A 21,313-nucleotide genomic window follows, 5' to 3' on the forward strand; every position below is an offset into this window, starting at 1 on the left:
GATATGCAAATGAGATGTAAATGAGTTTTCTCTTCATTACTGCCGATCCTTAAATAATAATTATAAGAGCGTAATGTGTGGTCACTCGTGATCACTTGACAGATATAGGTACCACTTATATTCTTACAACTGCTAAATTTTATTGCTATAATAAAGACCGAGTAAGTAGTTTACGAAAACTCACCGTACCCGGTAGCACGAGAGAAAAATAGGATTCAACAATTAAGACACTTAGTTGAGTATATCGCAGATATCATAAAGTATACCAATGCCACTGTGTCCTTGGTAGGATAAATGATAGGAAATTTATAACTTCGTCGAGACTTCTAGAGATTCAAATTTAAACGTATTGATTGGATCGCAACTATAACAAAAGATCATTTCAACTTTTGCTTATTATATGAAAATAAGGAGATTAAATAATAAATAAATAAATAAATAATAACAAAGTATTGTGTATGAATTAATAAAATACAATCAGTACAAATTTTAATTACCAAGGCATTATCAAAATGAATTAACTAACTTTTAACAAACTTGATTGTACAGTGGCGGTATCACAGTTACTTTGATATCATACAATATTTGTAGTCGCCCATCTCTCACATAAGTTGAACTAAAACAGTCGCATATTATAAATGATAGATAACTGTATGCAACTACATCCTTTTCTTACATAAATTTACAAACTTTTTCTAGAGCATAAGATATTTTTAGAATGTCTGTGCATCTTTAAATGTATTTGCTATAAAAGTAAATAAATAAGCTGTAAATTTTATTTTTCACAAGCAAATTAACATATTATCGATTGAGATTGGGTTTAGAGTTTGAAAAACGAAGTTAAAAAAATAGTTACAATCGCGTTAAAAAAAATAAATAAATAATATATGATAGTACTATATATAGGACGCGTAGACCTGGCATAGCTTTGGTTTTTTCTTCTTGTAAAATACATCGACATTAACATCTAATTACGGTAACATTGAGAAATGCAATATGTGACCAATATTGCTGCTTTATTTATGTTACTGTTTTATGGGAATCTTAATGAAGGGCTACCTCATTTGCATTTTTCGCTGTTGCCACATTGCAAACTTTCTATATGCAGTAGTTAACAATTGATTAAGATGACTCGTCAAGTGTTGGCTAACTGCAGAGAAATCTCTTTGCACACGATCCTGGAAAAAAATGGAATCCGTATATTATAGAACAATGCATTTTGTATAAGCGAATACATACTGCTTAGTGTGTAGTATATATAAGTAAACATCTACTTACTTCAAAGGGTTTTAGTTTAGCGGAATGAAATCTATGTAAAGCTTCGTGCATTCTGATTGCTTTTTCTTCAAGCTGTGGTGTTGTTGGAGGAAAACTTCGCCAAAAGTGTCTCAACAACTCACATACACATACATATACGTTACGTAACTCCTTCTCTAAATCTTTCGGTATTAACTCTATAATATGAATATTTATATAATTATTCACCTATACTTATATATGTACTTATGGCTCCTGAATACCGGCGACGGCCATGTTGGAATTGTGACATCATAAGCGAGAAAAACATTAATTTTTCTTGCGCTTCATTTTTTAATAAAGACAATTTGGATAAATTTAAAAGGCGAGATCGCTCAAAAACACTTGTGAAAATTGGCGGAAACTGTCCTTTCCTCCTCTGATAGTCAGTAAATGGTCATAAAAGGCACGTAAAGTGAGCCTATACTCGGACAGAATTACACAGTTTAACTGATGAAACGAGTGAAATATATGCTTTTACGTATAAAATTTCACGATAACTGCAGTTTCCGCCAATTTTTAGGACTTTCACGAGTACGAGGGAAGTCACATTCTCACAAATAAACAAATATTGACGAAATGGCACGCAAGAAAAATTTTGTCGTCAAAACTGGTTAAAACATCACTTTTCCACGCCTATTAGTTCAGCCATGGCGAGGCACTATACACACACACACACACACAAGCATGAATCCATGTCTGTGTGCTCCCCTTCTGCCCGAAAATGAGCACACGGACATGAGCTTGCATTTGTGTGTATAACTACCAGTTTTGCTAGGCCACCGACTAATTCGATGTCGCTACCATAAACACGGAGTTCTTGGCTGAGTATTCAGGAGCCTTATAGATCTATATACATTTAAATTATTTTATATCAATTAAAGAATACAAAAAAGACCACTAATGATTTAGTTTACTAAGTATTATATGTACTATGTCGTTTATAATATAAAAAAAAATATATTCTTACGTCCAAGACTTTCTTCTCGGAAACCTTTCATTAAAGATCCGCCAGGTGTTAATTCACCTAAAGCTGATACTGCTGCAGCTGGACTAACTAAAGAAGTAGCTGCTTGTCGTGGTAATGTACTACCAAATAACCATCCAGAAGCTTCTTTTTTTAAATGATTTAATGTAACAAACAATTCTTCCGAAGTTGGTTCTGCATTTCCGTAATCTGGTATAGGTCCATGCAAGTATCTATCTACATGCATTAGATTTAACGGTGCTCCATTACTTGTATTTATGTCACAGCTCTTGTCAAGATCATCATAAGTTATCTTTTCTTGTATTCTACGCTGTAAAAAATAGATTTAAAAAGATTAAATAAATCATTCTCAATTCCATCAAATACAAATTATAAATGCATAAAATAGAATAGAAAGAAAGTTAGTACTTTTTTAGTCTTTGGTCCATCATCTGGTTCGTTGTTTGCTATTTTACTTGCAGATGGTGTAGATCCATTTAATTGTGGTTGATTAGTTTGTATCGACTGTTTGGCAGTGCTAGCTTTCATGACCATTATACTATGTTGATTAAATCTCTTAATCATATTTTGATGTACAATATTTCCAGACGTTTTGTCTGCTTTATTACAACTGCTTCCATAATTTTCATCTAGTGTTTGATCCTCAAAGGAAGTAATATCTACCAAAGGATCATTTATCCCAGTTTGAAGATCTTTTTTAAGTTCTTGATCATCTATTTTGGCACATTCGGTAAAAAGATCCTTGGTCCCAGTATTGATACGATCTCTGTGAAAATAATGTGACTGAAAAAATTTAGTCCAGAAATCAGACTCTGACATTTTATGAGGCACATTTTCTTGATGTTTCCTTTTAACAGCTGGATAAGTTTTAAATATACATTCTATCACATCGACAGTTAAATTGTATTTTAATCCATTGCATCCGTCAGTTTGTGGTTTAATATCCGCCTAAAAAATTCGATTAATTTGTTATTCATAATTTATATGTCAAACAAAAATCTAATATCTTCATAAAAGAAAACATTACCAGAAAAGCACTATTAACACCAATCTCTTGACGTTGTATTTTTTTAGCCTGTGTATACTCTGCAGCATGTTGTGACCAAAATTCTTCGGATGTTATAACTTGTGTGATTACTAGATCACGATATAATTGAAGCAACATAGGATGTTCTTGAAGAGTTCTAAAAAAAGATTTGTGTAAATAAATTGTTTATCAATTATTTATAAAATATTCTTCACATTAGCTTAAATTAAACAATCTTACCTATTTTTTTCTTCTAGCTCCTTGTTAACTTTCCGCTTGAATTTTGGTAGTAGTTGTTGCAACAACTCTTTTACATCGTCACGATCTTTAATTTGTGCCTCTTGTCCATTTTTATTTACAAAATGAAATGTAGATGATGTACCATCATGTAAAACTACCTGCAGTTGTATTTTTGATTTTCCCTCTGGTGATATTTTTTGCACTGTAAGGAATTAATAATTTTATTTATTTTTATTGATAAATATATAATTTATATATTTACATATATTATTTTAGTTACATATACATGAATAGACATAACACACACACATATACGCACACCATACACACACACACACAACTCATACATTATTAAATCAATTACATTAATTTGTTATATTTATATACTTCTAGGAATCTTACATTTGATATCAGCATATTTATGGCTGACAGAAACAGTATCTCTGTTATCGAGCATCCATGCTATTCGTTCATTCATTACATACAAAGTACCATCTCCTTTTTTATAACGCACTTGACTCACTTGCATCAGAACATCTTCTGAAGATGTAGTCATGGTGGATGTGAAGCGTAATACAATTCTTTTAAATATAGTAAGCACAATCCTAAAATTATATTCTAATAAGAATAATGTGCATAGATAAATGTATTATTTTAAGAACAAGTTATACTCATTATTTGCAAAATTTTATTTTAAATAAAAAAATCATTGCTGTTCTTAAATATACTAAATAAAATATAATTTTCTGGTACAAGATTAATTGATAAAAACAATCTTTATGAAAACAGAAAGTATCACTAATTTCCACACGAGAAAAAAATTATGAAAAAAAAAAATAATGAAACAATTCCTATAAAAGTTGTAGATAGAACAGAAAACGTGAGACGTATTCTGTTTCATAGAATTCGAGATATTTTCCATGTCCTTGAACATCGTGCTATCGTGACTATTTTACTCGACACCTCTGTTAATTTTTAATTTCTTTGGAAATAAATACATGAAGATTAATGATCGCAACGAGAAATCGTTCCGAGAAAGTAGCAATTCGCGTCGCGGTGCACCAAACAAATGCTAAAACCATGTCTGTGATAAGAACCCATGCAAACGTGAAAGATAAATAGTTATGCATCTCCCATCGATCAAACATCCCTCGCGTCGCGAAAATCAGTTTTCCACATATTTCAGTGAGAGAAATGTGTGTTTCCCATGAACGGCGAGCAAAATTCGTTGTAAAAACGCACGTTTACCAGTGGCGGATTGCCGAATGCCACGGAACAACGTGAAGATCCGCCGAACGGCACGGCCATGTGCAGAAATACCACGGCGGTAGACGCATCGCATCGCAAGCGCGGCTACCTGCTACGGTCGGACGACAACACCATCGACCTGTGCCGACTTGTGGCGACTGGCGGCACTAGATTGCTTAAGCTGGGTCCACAATCTTGCTTTAAGAGGCCGTAAGCCGTAAAGCTGTAAGAAATTGACCAATCATAATTGAATTCGAGAAAAATAATTCTCTGTGATTGGTCAATTTCTTACAGCTTTTCGACTTAAGCCGTAATCACTCTACGGGTTGCGCGCTCTGTTGCGATTGAGATTACGGTTGAATGTTGGAAACTAACCAATCAGAGCAGATTACGGCTTAAACATTTAACAGTGGAATAAAATACGTTGCGCGGAAAAATTGTGGGAAAGGAACGCATGACGAGCGTCGATTAGTAAAAAATGATCGACGCCGCGAGCTGTCATTCTAGTTTTGAGCTTTTCAAGGTTACATTTTGATCGTGGATTGTCATAACTGGTCATAACTTACCTGCTAAAATTATGAAATATTTTATTAAATATAGATCTAAAATTAATTGTTCGAAAGAACGTCCGCGACGAAAAATGTTTAGTAGTAAAACAATGCAATGCATTCTGTGTAATCAAATAACTTATTTTCAAATATATATTATATTCAATATATTATATTCAAATTATGCTGCGCTTGGAAGGAAATTTCAACAGCAACGATTGGTTGCGCCATATTCTTTCTTAGCCAATGAGAGTGATGACATCATTGACCAGACTCCATATTATAGGGTCTCTAGTCGCGAGCAGCTAAGAAAATTTTTTGCTTAAACATCCGGTGTAAACGTAGCCTATGTTTGTTTTCAAGAATAGGAGTCTTAATAGTTATCAACTTTAACGATTATATCTTAAACAATAATAAACAAGGAGAAGAAGCCAATTATATCTTAGTTTACGGAACATAAAGTGATGTTATTTTCTTGTTAAATCTTTATTTTTATGAGAAAACGCATCAATTAAATATATTTTTATCACGATTTTTGGTGACCAGGATATTCTTAACATTTGCTGCCATCCATTCGAATGAAAATTTATTTCTTGATATTAAAATGGTAAGAACAAATGTCACTCTTATTTACTGAGTATCTTTCAGTTATCATTTTTCATTTTTTTGTGTTTTCAGTATGCTTTAACTCATAAAACAGAAAATGCCCACGAGGATAGTATATGGACTTGTGGATGGGGTTGTCCAAAGAGAAAGAAAGACCATCCAGATAATGAAGATTCACGGTAATTAGAGAGTTAATTCATAATAAGCAAAAAAAATTTTTTATTAACAACATTATATTATTTGACAGTGATTCTATACGATCTAATGAAGATGAGATAGCAGAATATCTAGTAACAGCTTCTGTAGATGATTCTGTGAAAGTATGGGAATTGAAGGATGCTACTTTGAAGTTAAAACATAATTTAACTGGATATTCCTTGGGGGTTGTATCCATAGCTATTAGCTCAGATGGCTCAAGTAAACAAATAGAAATATTAGCTTAAGATATATTAATTAGTTTAGATATATGTGTTTTATTATTGATTTGTAGAATGTGCCTCAAGTTCACTTGATTCAAGTCTGAAATTATGGGATTTACATTCTGGTGATAAGCTATTGAGCATTGAAGTTGGTCCAGTGGACATTTGGACTTTAGTCTTCTCTCCAGATGATAAATTTATTGTATCTGGCAGTCATGCTGGGAAGATACATTTATATGGGACTGAAAATGGTAAACAAGAACAGACTTTAGATACAAGAGGAGGAAAATTCACGTTAAGTGTAGCATATGTAAGTACATGGTATAAAAATCTATGATATATGTAATTTGTGTATAAGGGATTGCTTTCTACAGAGTCCCGATGGTAAATATATTGCAAGTGGCGCAATAGATGGTATTATTAATATCTTTGATGTTGCCTATGGAAAAGTTTTACGTACACTGGAAGGTAGTTAAAAATGTATTATAACATTATTGTATAAATAATACAATATAAATTGTTCTATCTTCAAGTTTATTTGATTTAGGTCATGCAATGCCTATCAGATCTTTATGTTTCTCACCCGACTCTCAGATGCTTCTTACAGCATCTGATGATGGACATATGAAACTGTATGATGTGTAAGTAAATTTTAAGTTTATAAGTATAAATATAAGCAGGATTAATCATGAAAATAACATGTACTGACAGTAACTATCGGAATGCAGTCTAAGTTATGAAGTGCAACATATTTTTCGATATTTAAATTAGTATTGTAAAATATTTCTAGTCAATTAAAAATAATGATCAATTGAATATTTAAAGTCAATTAAAAATAATAATCAATTGAATATTTAAAGATAATAAGGAATAAAAGTAACAGTAAAAATATAAAAACGGCTGAATTTGTTCTTCATTTTTATAAAAATATAATGACGCTATCATTACCATTACAGAAAAAGTAATGTTACCGAAAAAAATGTAAAAAAAAATGGTAATGGTTGTGTGTGTGTTGCAAGTAACGCGTTACTTTCCAATTAATATTTTTTCCATTTCATATTCTTTCCAGTTAATATGTATGAATTTTTGACACTATAACTTAAATTTTAGCTGTGAAAGAAAAGAAACCTGATTATATCCTCTCTTAATTTTATTGATTGCAAAGGAAAGAAATTATCTCCAGTCTGCGGAATTGATATTTTAATTCTTATTTATTATTGTTGTTTGAAAGTTCTCTCCAAGGAAAAATGTATCATGATACATTTATCTCTAACTATCACGAGATAGTTTTATGTTTTTCAAATAATTTGTTTTTTTCACGGGCAAATTTCATTATCTCTCATAGGGAAATCTTATTAAAAATTATGTAGTATTATACAAGACAGCAATTAATGGGAACTATAAATCCAGATTTTATTGTATACACTATTATTTTAATAACAGTGAACTATCCAGCACCCTTATAAATTATTCTAGTTTTTTTTACTAAACAGAAATTGGTAAGTGCTTTATTCTTTTTTTATTTAGCAAAGATGCAAATCTAGCAGGAACAATGTCGGGTCATGCTTCGTGGGTACTTGGCGTGGCTTTCTCACCAGATGGACAGCAATTTGCATCAAGTAGTTCTGATCATACAGTTAAGATCTGGGAATTAGCACAAAGACAATGTCTGCATACATTTCGTGAACATAAGGATCAGGTATGTCTCTCTAATCTTGAAATAATTGTTATATTTAATAAAACAAAAAAAGTATAATTTAAAATTTTAATAAGTATAATTTTTATATTAGGTCTGGTCAGTCAAGTATAATCCACTGCGAAATAATATAATTGCGTCAGTATCTGAGGATAAATCTATTAATTTATACGAATGTCCTATATATGACAGATAATTACATTAAGGATTAATAAATATTTTTTGTCAGCTACACTGTTTATTTTGTTTATTAGTTTGTAATAACCAATGACATTTCTTTCAAGTATATGAAAGACCGGATAATTACTTTTTAGCTTATAAATTTTATTGTACTGCAAGTAGTAATGTACAAACTATAAAGGTATCTGTGACAAATTTAAAACGCGCGCGATATGTAAAAAAATATTCTTAAAACTTAGAGCGGAGTGAAAATAAAAAAGAAATTACAAGAATGCCGTGGTGTACAGATCAAATATTTTTTAACGAGTAACATAAAGGTACCCTGACATGATTCCAAGTTGGCGGGGTTAAATTTAATTAACTCGAACTGGAACAGGGTAAAATGTTTACAGAGGAGACTTCGATTAAACAAATAAATATGTATATTAAATTCTAGCTCATGTACCAAAAGATCTCCTTCCGATAAGAGTTTGGTAATGATCTGACTCCCATACAAAAAGGAAACTTGATATGATATAAATGCTCAGGGATGAAATTAAAAATTAAAAAATTAAAAATTAAAACTTGCAGTTGCGCTCGATTAAAACCTTTAATAAGAAAAAAATATTAAATAATAATTAAATCCAATAAATTAAAATGTCAATATGAGCCGACACTGGATGTTCGTGTGTAAATCAAATCGTGTTTTATTTACAAATTACATGTATATTATGTTTCGACTCTCAGTTCGAATCCTTTTCAGGTACAAAGTATTCGTATCCATATACAATAAAAAAATAACTTATACGATTAGTACGGTCAACCATGTTAATATGACCAATAATTGTCAATTTTTATTCTCCATCAAATTACCATATTTGACGAGAATGACGGTTTTGAGCGAACCATGAATCAACTGAACGTTTAGCACAGAAACATTTCTGTGCTAAAATTATTTTTATATGATTAGGGGAATATACTTTATACTGAAGAGGACTCGAACTCGAAAAGAGAGTTGAAACGTAATATACATATAATTTGCGAATAAAACACGATTTGATTTACACACGACATTCAATGTCTGCTCATATTGGCATTTTAATTTATTGGATTTATTCTTTGGAGCCTACTTAATTTTTTTATAATAATGAAATATATAGTATTTTATATTTAATCTTTAAATCTATGTCTTATTGATCTGTACATCCCTTTAATAATACATTTACTTCCGAAAGAGATCGATTTGGATAAACACTGCTTATAAGCGAAACGGGTATCCATGTAGTATGACGAAAATAAATGATATATTGGCTTATAGACTGGAAATATATACTCGTAAAATTTTTTACTTGTATTGTAATGTTATTTTTAGTAAACTACTTAGACCGCTCTACGTTCATAATCGATATAAACGATATTTCCTCATTACGATTAATTTTCAATCAAAGCTAATTTCGCTTATTCCAGATCTTTGTCGCCTTACTTATCAGTCTTGAAAAAGTAATTATATTTTGTATCTCTATTTGTAAGAGATGGTACGAATCATTTAATATGAAAGAAATAAAATAGATTACCCCTTATTTCTTTCTGATTTTTCAATTTCAAATACGAAGATATATCACTAGCAATGTATCACCAGCGTATCGTGCTACACATCGTACACATAATTTTAAACACGCTACTAAAACTTTCTATCCTTCATTCACTTATGTCATATTATTTATCGACATATGTATATACAAAATTAAATAAATAACCGATTAGAATCACTGCTACATATTATAGATTTTCGATTGATTCTCTCTTCCTTCTTTTAACTCAAAATTATTATATATCATCATGCATATATACAGCAAATAAAACAGACAAGAATGATATTGAAATTTCCTATTAATATTTCACATAGTTCTGTCGTTATTGAAGAAGTTGGCATCGCGTACAAGATTATGGATATAACTATTTCATATTCTGGATAAAAAGTAGAAGAACTTGTACACGTAACGAGATTAAGAAGAAAAAGATTAAAATTATCTATTATATACTTAATAATATAATGCATATCACATATGACGAATGTGTGCGAGCAAACATACTATAGCAAGCGAATATACACAATGACTAATCAGAAACGAAAAGGAGGCGATTATTACGGAACTTATTTATATTTTGTTTGCGAGCTTCGTTTCCCTATACTGTCGTTATCCGAGTGGATCCTGTGGCTATTTCTGTGTGACAATCTGTCGTCCCTAATTTACTTTGGTTCTCGTTCGATCTAGTTTTGGCCGCTTGCGATGAAATGTCTGGCTTTGGGTTGTAGTTGAAAGGTGGTACGATCGCTGAAGCTGGCGTTCGCACACCGTTACTGCTTTCTTCCGCTGCTGTTGGGTCCACGCGAATAAAGGAACCAAGCCTGGATATTCTTTTGGTCAAGTCCGCTTCTGCGGCGAGATCAGCGCTCGGTTGCTTCTTCATGGTCACTAGAATATCACTCAACTGTGTGATCTCCCGCTTGTACGTTTCTTGTACGGAAGATTTCACTGGTATCTTGCAGGGCGCTTCATGAGCATTTATGCCCGTTAAATCACAGGAGTTTCTGTACTTTACACCGCCACATTCAATTTGCGTGCTTAAAACTGGTGGTCGGCTGGATTTAGATTTGTAGGACAATATCTCATCATTGCTGTCGTCCTGGGAAATTCCCTCGAACGTGGAACTGCGGAACAATCTGTATGCTGGTGGGTTGTTGAATGTGCCAGCGGTTGCAACGTTTACCTCGGTGGCGCTATTGGTGGGCTTTATCCACTGCCTAGTGTCCGGCTTCTCGAAACGCTGCTTATTCTTGCTTTCCTCCACTTTCTTCCAAAGATTCGCAATTTTACTTGTTGTCACCTTCGTCAACTTACGATTTTGTACGCTCATAGGTGAATTAGAAACTATGCTGGAGTTACTATTAGATCGATGTTCCAGTGAACTGATCTTTCGAATAACCGTTTTGTCGTTTTGGAGGACATTACTATTAAGAACTTTTGTTGATACACCTATTTTTTCAGATGATATTCTTTTCGGTATTAACAACCCCTTAGATGGTTGCATCTTTTCGGAACTGTTAACCGTAATTTTTGGCTGATACTCTTGTTGCGTTTTCACAGAGATTTTGGATTTTCCCGCTGCTGCATATATTTTCGGTGAAACGCCTTTAATCGGTTTGGCGATCTTCGTCTTTATTGGAGAAGACGACGCAGAATGCACTGTCGGTGCGTTCTCTACCTCTGGCTCATCCTTTGTAAAAGTTCCTTGACGTTCCAATGGCTTAATTGGAACTTCTGGCGGTCTGCTATCTTTTTGATAGTTTGACGAACAAGTCGGAGGTGTACTATGACGATTAGTGGGTTTTGTAAAAGTCAATGTGGAGCCCTTTTGAGGTACGGAGGCTCTTTTGGAAATAGTCGCCAAATTGCGTGTCTTCTTTTCTGCATCTGCAGAAGGCGAAATCCTTTTCGGACTCGTATTAGATTTCGGAGAGTCTTTCGTAGTAACCATTGTACTATTGTTATTCTTCCGCAAAGTGATGGCTCTTGTAGTTCTAACAATGGGTGAAGTATTGCTGCGACCTATTGGTATCCCGCTGACAGGGTTAACATGCTTCAATGGTGAAGATTGTGGAGTCGGCTTTCGCGTTATTGGATTGGAGTATAGTGCCTTTCTTCGTCCTCGAATAGCCTTCGGACTTTCCGGCTCGGATTTATCCGTTCCAGTGGAATCTATGCTTGGGTCTCGACCTATTGACGGCTTGATTATTCGAGGTCTTTTTGTTTCTCTAGATTCTTGTTCTTCATCGGCGCAATTGGACTCTTCATCACTGCCTGAATCAGTTAGGTTTGCCAAACCCTGATTCTCGTAAGTGATTTCTATGTGCTCGCCTTCCAATTCCTCATTGTCAATATTCGCTACAGGAGTTTGGGCGTCGTCGTATTGTGTACTTATCAGTTTTGTTGAAAGTCCGTTCACGAAACGCATTCTTAGATTATGCTCTGACTCAGGATCATTCAACGCCAAAGTGGTCTCACGACGCAAACTGTAATCTGCGATCGAACCATTAGCTTTACTTGACTCGTTTAGAGTGTTTAGCACGATGGTGGCATTCTGTTCTAGCATATTCTGAATTTCCTCCCGCACGTATTCTTGCGCACTTGCTTGCCCTTCTTCCATGCCGATGGTCGAAACTAGATGTTCGGAATTATATTCGATATCTTTAAATACGGTTTCTGAATCGTTCAACGTCCTTGTACGATATCTCTTCTTGTTTTCCTGTGAATCTCCGCGTTTCCTTCTCAGTGCTGTACATACGGGTAACTTCGTGAGTGTAGGAATCGAAGACTTGACGGGGGATATAACTTCCTGTTTTTCAACAGCATCTTCAGTGGTTATTTTGTGTATCTCTTCCTTAGTTTGAACTGCATTTAGATCCGGAAAGGGATTCTCTAGTACTTGTGTCTGGAATCTCGCTCTATTCTCTTGCCTACGTTGCTTTGGCGTTAATTTCGAGAAGGGAGAACATTTTCTACGTGGAATTTTATTATCCGTATCGTTGACGACGCCGTCTTGTCTTCGTCGTTCTTCCTCTTCTTTCTTGACAATTTCTGCGGCAATAGTATACGTCTTGTATCTCTCTTTCGCTAAGTTTCGTTTTTGTTTCGGGGTTAAATAGCTTTTCGAATTTGGTCGCTTCTTCGGTGTCGATTCCGCCGAGCTGCTAACACAATATTCGGACGAAATTGGCGTGACTGCCTCGTCAGTATCATTCTCCGCTTCATCGATTATCTCTGCTACGATTGAATGTACCACTTCATCAGTGTGCAACTCCACATCTATGCACAAAGTATCGCTGCATATATTATCGCATATAGTTGCTTCCATCGTGGATTCGTCCATTTCAGTCACCTCATTGAATAAGGATGGTGGATTAATGTTCTCTAGGCATTCACTCAGGCTGTTGCTCGCACTACTCTGCATACCTTCGACATAACGCATGCATGTCATGGACAGCACGTTAGCAACTGGCTTTAGCATCTCGAATACTACTGGATCACTGCCAGTCAAATTATGTGAGTCTTGTTCTTTCGAATCCGCGATCTCCGATGTAATGCTAGCTACACTCAACATGCTATTCTCCATATCACCTACATCCGGCAGTTCGTCCATCATAGACGGTGGTTTGACATTCTCCAAATGTGAGCTGGTGCACTCGTTCAGCAGATTTTCCAAGCTAGTCGTGTGGCTCTGACCTTGACCTAATGCTCGCTTGGCCACCACACCGATTGGCAAAGATTTCTTCCGCACGTTGCGGGAATCATTAGAATTTCTCACTGGCGCCGGTGGTAGTGACGTAGAATAACACCTATCTCGGTTAATGAAAGTCTCAGTGTTGTCAGCAGTACCAGCGTAACTTGCCGTCAGTGAAAGTAAACTTCCCATTGAGGACGGCGGTTTGATTGCCTCGAGGTCAATGGATGTCAAACTCGTTGTTTCGAGCTCGTTCTGATTATTTATTTCTGCGTCCACCGCTTCTGCTAATTTGATAGCCTCGCGTTGGATGATTTTTGACTCTGTCATGTTAATTTGCTCGGTATTCTCTGACATATTAGTACGTTGATCTTCCTGTGCATCGCTGTTAAATGAAGCAACCAACGGCGCGCTTATGCTAATGCTGGGAAAAGAAATGTCATTGGGCGAATCCTCATTCCACGTGTCGCACGTTAAACTTTGTTTCATTGTACCGGAGTCTCGTTCACGTATCGCTTCAGTTTGTTGAACTAGTGCTGCCGTCAATCGATCTAACGAAGCAATCATAGCATCGGGATCTCTCTGTCGTCTGTATGTCTCTTCTTTTGTATGTTTCTCTGCGCAGTCACGATGAAGAATATCTACGGTTCTTACGATTTCAAAGGTTGTTTCTGGTTTATCATTTGTGTTATCCTCAATCTCAGTTTCATCATTATTCTTTCCTTTTATAATGTCTATTTGTTTATTGTATAGCTCTAATTGTGACTTAACATAATCTGCATTACTCTGGTTCAATGTGATGTTGCCTTCGGATTTTATATCGGATTGAATACATAGTTTTAAAAGCGCATGTTCGGACTGCTCAACAGAATCGATCGATTCGCTGCTTTCAGAATCTTTTGATTGCTTCATAGATGATATATCTGCAAGTCGAACATCCATTATTGCTTCGTCTTCTCTAATGGAGCCATTTTGATCTGTGCCACATTCATCAGTTATGACAAAATTATCGGAAATGTTTTTATCTAAAAATGTATTAGATGTCTGTAATGTAGATACTGCTCCTTCTGAGAAATTATTGCTGAGATTATTACTGTTCACTGTTTTCACACTGATCGTAGTGTTACTTGATTTCTCATCATGTATATTATTCATGTTTGGCGTTATCTGTGAACAAAATACCTTTTAAAATGTGATTAAAATAAGTATTATACTGGGTGTCCCATAATTCACTTGACGGATTTCGTGGACAGGAAGAGCGGACTAAACTGAGACGAAAAGTCCTGTACCATTTTACAATTTTCACAATAGTTAACGGGATATTAATTATGTCTGAATATTACCGAATACGCGCGTCTGACAAACGTCCCGCACTGCGCACACCGTCGCGAGTTTTTAAACATCATGACTCGGGCGGCGCGCTTGCCGCTGCTAGGCCATTACCACTCCTCACGGCCCGCACGCCGAGCTACCAATGGGCGTACACTCGGCAATAGTAGATATTACTAGGCCGGGTGGATGCGCGTATTCAGTAATCTTTAGACATATCTCGTTAACTATTGTGAAAATTATAAAATAGTACAAGACTTTCCGTCTCAGTTTAGTCCGCTCTACCTGTACACGAAATACATCAGGAGAATTATGGGACACCTTGTATATAATATAGAATGATATGAAAAATGAATATTAAAAAAAGCAATCTGAAATATTCTTACTGTGACTGTTTCCAACTGAAGATTCTTTTTAGACAGTTTTCCATTATGATCTTTCTCGTCTTCTCTATTTTTCTCTGTCAAAATGTTTTCAGCTGTGTTGTCACAAGACTCTACATATTTGACATTAAACGATGAACTATCGAACATTACAGTTCCTTTGTGTTCGATTTGATTTAAAGCATGACTAGTTTGATATCGAGTCAGATTAGTTTCTAATCGAGGAAGTTTTTCGAGATTATTTCCTATAAAAGAATGTCTATGCCTACAAAATAAGATAATTTCGTGAAAATAGTAAAGTAACAAATTGCATAATTGCCACAGTAATTATTAATATTTTACCGATTATTTTGCATTCCCATGTTAATACAAGCGGTCAGTAAATCCTCATCATCTTCGTCTCCATCACTAACTTGATCTATACATATCCAGAAAGTTTTTTTTGTTTATTGAATCAGTCTATTTTTTCATAATTTTCGTAAAATTATATGTACCATACTTACATCCCGAATCGTTATTGGAAGTCTTTAAACTAGTGCTGCAAGCTGACAGTTCAATGTCACTTGATGGTAAATCCTTATTTACTTTTATTGGTTTGGAGACTGTAAATTTATATTATTTGTGAGAAATCCTGTTAAATCTGTTTAAGTTATAACAATTATTTAGACTAAATAAAGTGTTAGATTACCTAGATTATTAATCCTAGAACTGGATTCCCCATTATGATCGTCATTATATTCAGAAGTTCCTAATACCATTGAAATTGGCGTCGTTCTTACACTGCGCAAATATCACACAAACAATTATTAAAAAGCATTCTAATATAATATAACAATTCATTATATTTAAATACATTGATGGATTCTGTATAAATATGAAGCATCATGATTATTTAGAAAGCACAATTACCTTGAATGACTTTGCATAATTGCATCTTCTCGATTGCCTTTTTGCTTACTTTGATGTTCAAGATATGGTAACGAATGATTTGCACTTTCATCGTCCGTAAGATGTGTCACGTCTCGTAAATTCAACTCCGTTTCCGATTTGGCAAAGTTGTTCAGTTTTGGTACGTCCGTCAAGGACGACGCTTTGCATTCACCATGATCTTCCACATGTTTCGACTTATAGCGTTCAGGTAATTTCTTCGACAAGCTCCTTATACGGCTATCATCCTGCAGATCGGAAGCGGAAGTGGCTCTAGATGAGTTCAAGGATGCGCGCGGCGTTCCTTCCGTGTAATAAGTTTTAATTGTATCCTCGTGCTGAAGTCCTTGATCATTGCCCGAGAAGAAATCAGAATGTTGCTTCTCGTCGTCTATAGTTTGCTCACCGTACCGAAGACTATAGTCTGTTGGTTGATCCAAATCTGTTTCAGCATAATCACCGAATAAATTATCGTCCGGACTTTGAACAATCGTTACAGGCGATATTGCTTTTTGAATGCCGTTTAACGTGTCGTGTTGGCGCAATAAGACTTTTCTCGCATTTTCTTTTGTAGAAGGAATATCGGGCAAATAGGAGGTTGTCTTAAAATTGTCTGCAGTATCATTTGTGGTTCGATAATCCAATTTAATATGAACGGTCGCTTCAACTTCTTCGGACACGCTAGATTGACTATCAGCTTTGGACAAGGATGACATACTTTGATCGATTAGGGATATATTATTCTCGATGGAAGAATGTAGCGAAGTCTGAGAGGGTTCTTGATTAGGCACTGCGGCCCACGATATAGTCGAATTCGTGCATCTCAGCTTGTTTAATGTCGAACCGAAAACGTCGGAAGGTTTTAATTGTTCCGGTATTGCGTTTTTATAATGCAAAGTGTATTTTCTTTCGGAGGAGGTCGTTCTCGCGTGAACATCGCCATACATGTTGGTGTTGCCGAATCCGACAGCAGAATGCAACGATGAAGATTGTTGCTTGACCTGCGCATCGGTGGGTGATATACCATTCAGAACATGACGATTTACCCGCTCGAACATAGTGTCAGAATGGGTGCTCGTCACGGAACGCATCGAATCTCTACTCTCGCTCCTGGCAACTCCGTTGCATTTGGCAGTAGACGTGCTAGGCTGACTGTGCAATTGATAGGAACGCAATCCATGAGTGTTGATGCCAAGAAAGCTATGATCAAGTTTAAACATGAATTTTTCGCTTTTGCTGGTTGGTGACGTGCTCGGCTCGATATTATCGCACGTTTCGGCCAGATTCTGGTCGATTTCTTGTTCCAGAGCCCGCTGCCTGCGAGCGACCAAGCTTGGCAAGGTTGACAGTCCCAGTCCTCGAGCGGTAGAGTCTAAGTGGACGAGATTGTTACAGCCAGGTTTAGCGCTCAATAGATTTTTTAAGGCCGCACTAGAACCCATCGAAATCATTTTGTGCTTAGAGTGAACGAGACTACGTAGCATCGGTACAGCGCCCAGATCCCAAAGGAGACGTTGATCCTGGGAACATCGCGCGGACAGATTCCAGAGCGCTCCGCAGGCATTACTGACTACCGTCAAACTGGGTGATTTTAATTGTTGCAGGAGAACTTGTAGACAGCCTCTCTCTCTCACGATGGTTCGATAATCCTCTCGTACTGCCACATGGCTCGATACGTTTCTCAAGATACCACCGGCATTTTCGACTATCGCAAGCGTCTTGGACGGAGCCTTGTAGCTCAGCATGTCTACGAGAAAGGCTAGGGCGCCGTCTACAGCGCAGATATCCACTTTATTCGTGCTGCAGTGGGCCGACAAATTCCACAGAGCGGACAGGATCGATTTGAGGGTGGATTCCTTGCGGCCTTCCATAGCGGCTTTCATCAGACCTGTCACCGCACCTACTTCTCTCAGAGTCTGTTTGCTGCTACTGTCGGCACGCCAGGATAGATTTCTCAAAACGCTCGCTGTCACTTGTCTCAGGTCATCGCTGGGACTTTTCAATTGCGAGACTAACGCCTTCATAAATTCTTTGAATGAACAGAGCAGTGCCTTATTATTGCCGTCGCCGAAAGTCAAGTTGGTCAACGCCATTCCCGCATATCGTCGCAATGTAATGCAATTCTGATCATCGCTCTCGCTGCCATGGACCAAATGATCCATCTCAATGAGTTCCGCGACCGCATGGAGGCCGCCCAGCTGGCACATCGCATGGCGATGGGCTTCATCAAAGGATAGTTTCATAAGCGCAGCTATTGTCGCCGCGGGATGTCCCCTCTCAAGGTCCTCTGCGAGTTGATCCCGTTCCAAGGATATTCTCAGATTCTGACAATAATCGCGCAACTGTTCGAGGAATCGAAGCACTCGTGCTTCTCGGCGACCAGCTCTCTCGTCACTTTTGGCATGCACCACATTGTGTAATGCCTGCATAGCTCTGTCTCGAGTGTCAGGATTTTGTCCAGGTGCGTGAATCAGTTGCACTAATAACGGTAGGCAACCGGATTGTCTCATCACCAGACAACTATCTATGGAAGTGCTCATAGAGAGCAAAGTTGTGCTCATATCATCTCGGCCATTCTTTCCGAGCATACCGAGTAGATTATACACCATGTCCACCTTGGCACCTAGTCGACGATGACCTTGTAGCTCCGTAGAGTTGCCTTCGAAACCCACAGAGTTCGATGACGACGACAAACTTATCACGCTGGTCACATTCTATACATGGACATAGAATTTGAAGCAATGTTTTTATTTTTCAGATAACATGCAAACATTTAAAGAATGCTATTTCTTATGCCCAATTTTTTCAACTCTAGATAACTTTATCCTAGAGATATCTCCTGGATAAAGTTATCTGTAATTTATCTGAAAGTGAAGAAATTAAGCATTAGACTCTTTAGAGAGACACTTTTTGGAGTATCAAATTATTTAGGATCATATTATGTTAAATATTTTAAAATCGTTTTCCCAAAACTACCGGATGTCCTTTTAACCATTAAGAGGATAGGCGGTGATTTTGCGACATCCCGTATAGTACGAGAAACAGTATGAATCGCAATTATACCGTTATAACTTACATTATGTGCGAGTGATGTGCTCTGCTGGGTCGGAAAGCCAATTTGCTGATTAGCCCATACGTCTCTTCTGATAGGCCACGTTCCGCGATACAAAGATGGTAGTCTGTGGCTAGGCAGGGAAGTGCTAGCCTGCTTAGCTTCCTCCTCACTGCTAACGTCCTCATTGTAATGTTTACTCCTCCTCAAACATAACTATAATTGCAAAAGATTTTTTCTCTCGATTTCTGCTCTCATATTGCACGTAAGAATAGATTTTTTGTGATTGTATTGATATGATTTTTTTTCGTAGCTTTTCAAGCTCAACAAATGATACAACGCAATCATTTTATGATAATATAGATATTTTTTTTTTAATATTTACTACATATGTATCATACATGACACAGAAAATTGCTTTGTTTTAAACGCAAAATTTATGACTCTTTGTTTATTGAAATTTACAATTAACTACTTTACTTAAATGTTCACTCTATTCAAGTAAGATGTTCATATATCTGCAAAATATCAATTATCTCGAATAATGTATACAAGAAGAAACATGCTGCATTTAGAAATATTTTGAAATTTTCAACATGTTCATAAGTGAGAATGAATAGAGAAGTAATGTAACACAGACGCATTTTGGAAGGTGACGACTTATGCCTGTTTCCACCAATGCAGATTAACTTTAATCTCGGTTTAACTTACTGTTCATCTTTTTTTAATTTTTAGAATTAGAAAAAGATGAAGAGTAAATTGAACCGAGATTAAAGTTAATCTGCATTGATGGAAATGGGCATTAAAGGGCCAGGTTCAGAAAGAAAAAAGACGGAACCACTTTGGACCGGGCTCGGGAGGGGAGGGGAGAAATGTGCGTACGTGTGCGTGAAGAGGGAAAATATATGAGTGAGTGAGAGAATAAGCAAGACAGAGAAGTAGTGAGAGAGGAGGGGAGAAAAAGGGTGGGGGGGGAAGAGAGAGAAAGAGAAGGGGCCGGTGGATGACAAGTGCGAGACAGAGACGAAAGCCGACGGCTTCCCGTAAAATCAATACGAGATATGTTAGTGAAGGTGTATATACTCGTGCGCCACGAGCCACGAGCATAAGGCAATTCGCAAAGCAGCGGCTTTCAACTCTGTTTCTTTCACATAGGTTTACTTTTATTAGAAATTAAAGAAAAAAAACATGCACTACTTCAAGATGAATTACATTGCAATTTGACGCAGCCCTAATATCTGTATTAAAATTAGATTTGAAACAGTGATAATACATTCGCGAAATATACGTACAAATAATGAACTGAACTAGAAAATTAACTTCTGTCAAATTGAATGCTTGTAGTGCTATCGTTAATTTTTGCTGTGCTTCTAAATGACCGAAAATACTCTACGTTTGAAATCTTAATTGTAATTATTGTTGTGCAATTTTTTGAAGTTTAGAGACTTTATTTAATTTCGTAATAAATATCACATTATTGACAGAGTCTGAACGGAACAGTTTAATAATTTAGAAAAAAACAACTTTGTCTTGAATGCATTAATGATGTATTGTAGATTCAACGATGATATTAACACATCGATATAATATATTATATAAATCATTCTAGATATACAATTTAAATTTACCACAAATACATCAAATCGCAGCGCGACAAAGAGTCGTTTATCTTTAAAGAACCCTTTATGCGCCCTAGACTTTACTAGAGAACAAATCTCAAAATCACTCTCTCTCTCTTACGTATGAATATAAATATACTCAGAATACTTTACATACACGCTGTCATGCACACAAAAAAGAATGCTTTCATTAAAAAAAGGTGGTGAAAAAAGACCCTACCTCGGGACTCGGCGTTGTCGAGCGTCGTTCGTCTTCCTCCTTAGTCTCCGGCTCCATGGCATCCTCTTTGCTAGTCTCAGAGACGAGAGGACGATCCTGGTAAATACACTGCGGTCTCGGCGCTGCGGCATCGACAGCGACGGCGCCCTTCACAACAGCGCATCTCTGTGTGGTGGCAGCGGCAACGACGGGGTTGAAAGACGCTGCTGCGGCGCCAGAGCCTGAGTCCAGCCTGCGCAATGACAGGGGTGGTGGCGGCGACGCCGGCAACCG

At 36.4% G+C, this 21,313-nt stretch overlaps 3 protein-coding genes across 3 annotated transcripts; 1 reads left to right on the forward strand and 2 right to left on the reverse strand.

Annotated features, from left to right (window-relative positions):
* Positions 1–824: 824 nt before the first annotated feature.
* Tfb1 (transcription factor B1) lies at positions 825–4,156 on the reverse strand. The gene is made up of 7 exons (XM_018544360.1): positions 3,954–4,156; positions 3,552–3,753; positions 3,312–3,468; positions 2,693–3,232; positions 2,267–2,594; positions 1,279–1,454; positions 825–1,178 (listed from the first exon to the last, which is right to left on the reverse strand). Exons 1-7 carry the CDS (start codon positions 4,105–4,107, stop codon positions 1,056–1,058), a joined length of 1,680 nt encoding a protein of 559 aa, XP_018399862.1. The 5' UTR covers positions 4,108–4,156; the 3' UTR covers positions 825–1,055.
* A 1,790-nt stretch (positions 4,157–5,946) lies between these two features.
* On the forward strand, positions 5,947–8,293 carry LOC108777320 (WD repeat-containing protein 61). Its single transcript, XM_018544165.1, has 8 exons — positions 5,947–5,954; positions 6,026–6,132; positions 6,201–6,370; positions 6,444–6,682; positions 6,747–6,840; positions 6,920–7,013; positions 7,900–8,071; positions 8,163–8,293. Exons 1-8 carry the CDS (start codon positions 5,952–5,954, stop codon positions 8,262–8,264), a joined length of 981 nt encoding a protein of 326 aa, XP_018399667.1. The 5' UTR covers positions 5,947–5,951; the 3' UTR covers positions 8,265–8,293.
* A 2,015-nt stretch (positions 8,294–10,308) lies between these two features.
* On the reverse strand, positions 10,309–21,097 carry LOC108777290 (uncharacterized). Its single transcript, XM_018544129.1, has 8 exons — positions 21,041–21,097; positions 19,226–19,417; positions 16,132–18,863; positions 15,911–16,002; positions 15,726–15,824; positions 15,565–15,640; positions 15,226–15,487; positions 10,309–14,677 (listed from the first exon to the last, which is right to left on the reverse strand). The coding sequence occupies exons 1-8, from the start codon at positions 21,095–21,097 to the stop codon at positions 10,415–10,417; spliced, it is 7,773 nt and encodes a 2,590-aa protein (XP_018399631.1). The 3' UTR covers positions 10,309–10,414.
* Positions 21,098–21,313: the final 216 nt, after the last annotated feature.

The sequence above is a fragment of the Cyphomyrmex costatus genome, unplaced genomic scaffold, assembly GCF_001594065.2.
Source record: "Cyphomyrmex costatus isolate MS0001 unplaced genomic scaffold, Ccosl1.0 scaffold43, whole genome shotgun sequence".
Lineage (NCBI taxonomy): Eukaryota > Metazoa > Arthropoda > Insecta > Hymenoptera > Formicidae > Cyphomyrmex > Cyphomyrmex costatus.

What these genes read in the sequence shown, in the direction of transcription:
- LOC108777320 (XM_018544165.1), top strand. An exon ending in CCAGATAATGAAGATTCACG is followed by an intron (nt 6,133 to 6,200) that starts GTAATTAGAGAG and finishes ATTATTTGACAG; the next exon opens with TGATTCTATACGATCTAATG. An exon ending in TTCGTGAACATAAGGATCAG is followed by an intron (nt 8,072 to 8,162) that starts GTATGTCTCTCT and finishes TTTTTATATTAG; the next exon opens with GTCTGGTCAGTCAAGTATAA.
- LOC108777290 (XM_018544129.1), bottom strand. Translation starts at nt 21,097, where the DNA reads ATGGAGCCGGAGACTAAGGAGGAAGACGAACGACGCTCGACAACGCCG. An exon ending in CGACAACGCCGAGTCCCGAG is followed by an intron (nt 19,418 to 21,040) that starts GTAGGGTCTTTT and finishes TTGCAATTATAG; the next exon opens with TTATGTTTGAGGAGGAGTAA. An exon ending in ATTATGCAAAGTCATTCAAG is followed by an intron (nt 16,003 to 16,131) that starts GTAATTGTGCTT and finishes ATATTTGCGCAG; the next exon opens with TGTAAGAACGACGCCAATTT.
- Tfb1 (XM_018544360.1), bottom strand. Translation starts at nt 4,107, where the DNA reads ATGACTACATCTTCAGAAGATGTTCTGATGCAAGTGAGTCAAGTGCGT. An exon ending in TAAATATGCTGATATCAAAT is followed by an intron (nt 3,754 to 3,953) that starts GTAAGATTCCTA and finishes AATTCCTTACAG; the next exon opens with TGCAAAAAATATCACCAGAG. An exon ending in GAGCTAGAAGAAAAAAATAG is followed by an intron (nt 3,469 to 3,551) that starts GTAAGATTGTTT and finishes ATCTTTTTTTAG; the next exon opens with AACTCTTCAAGAACATCCTA.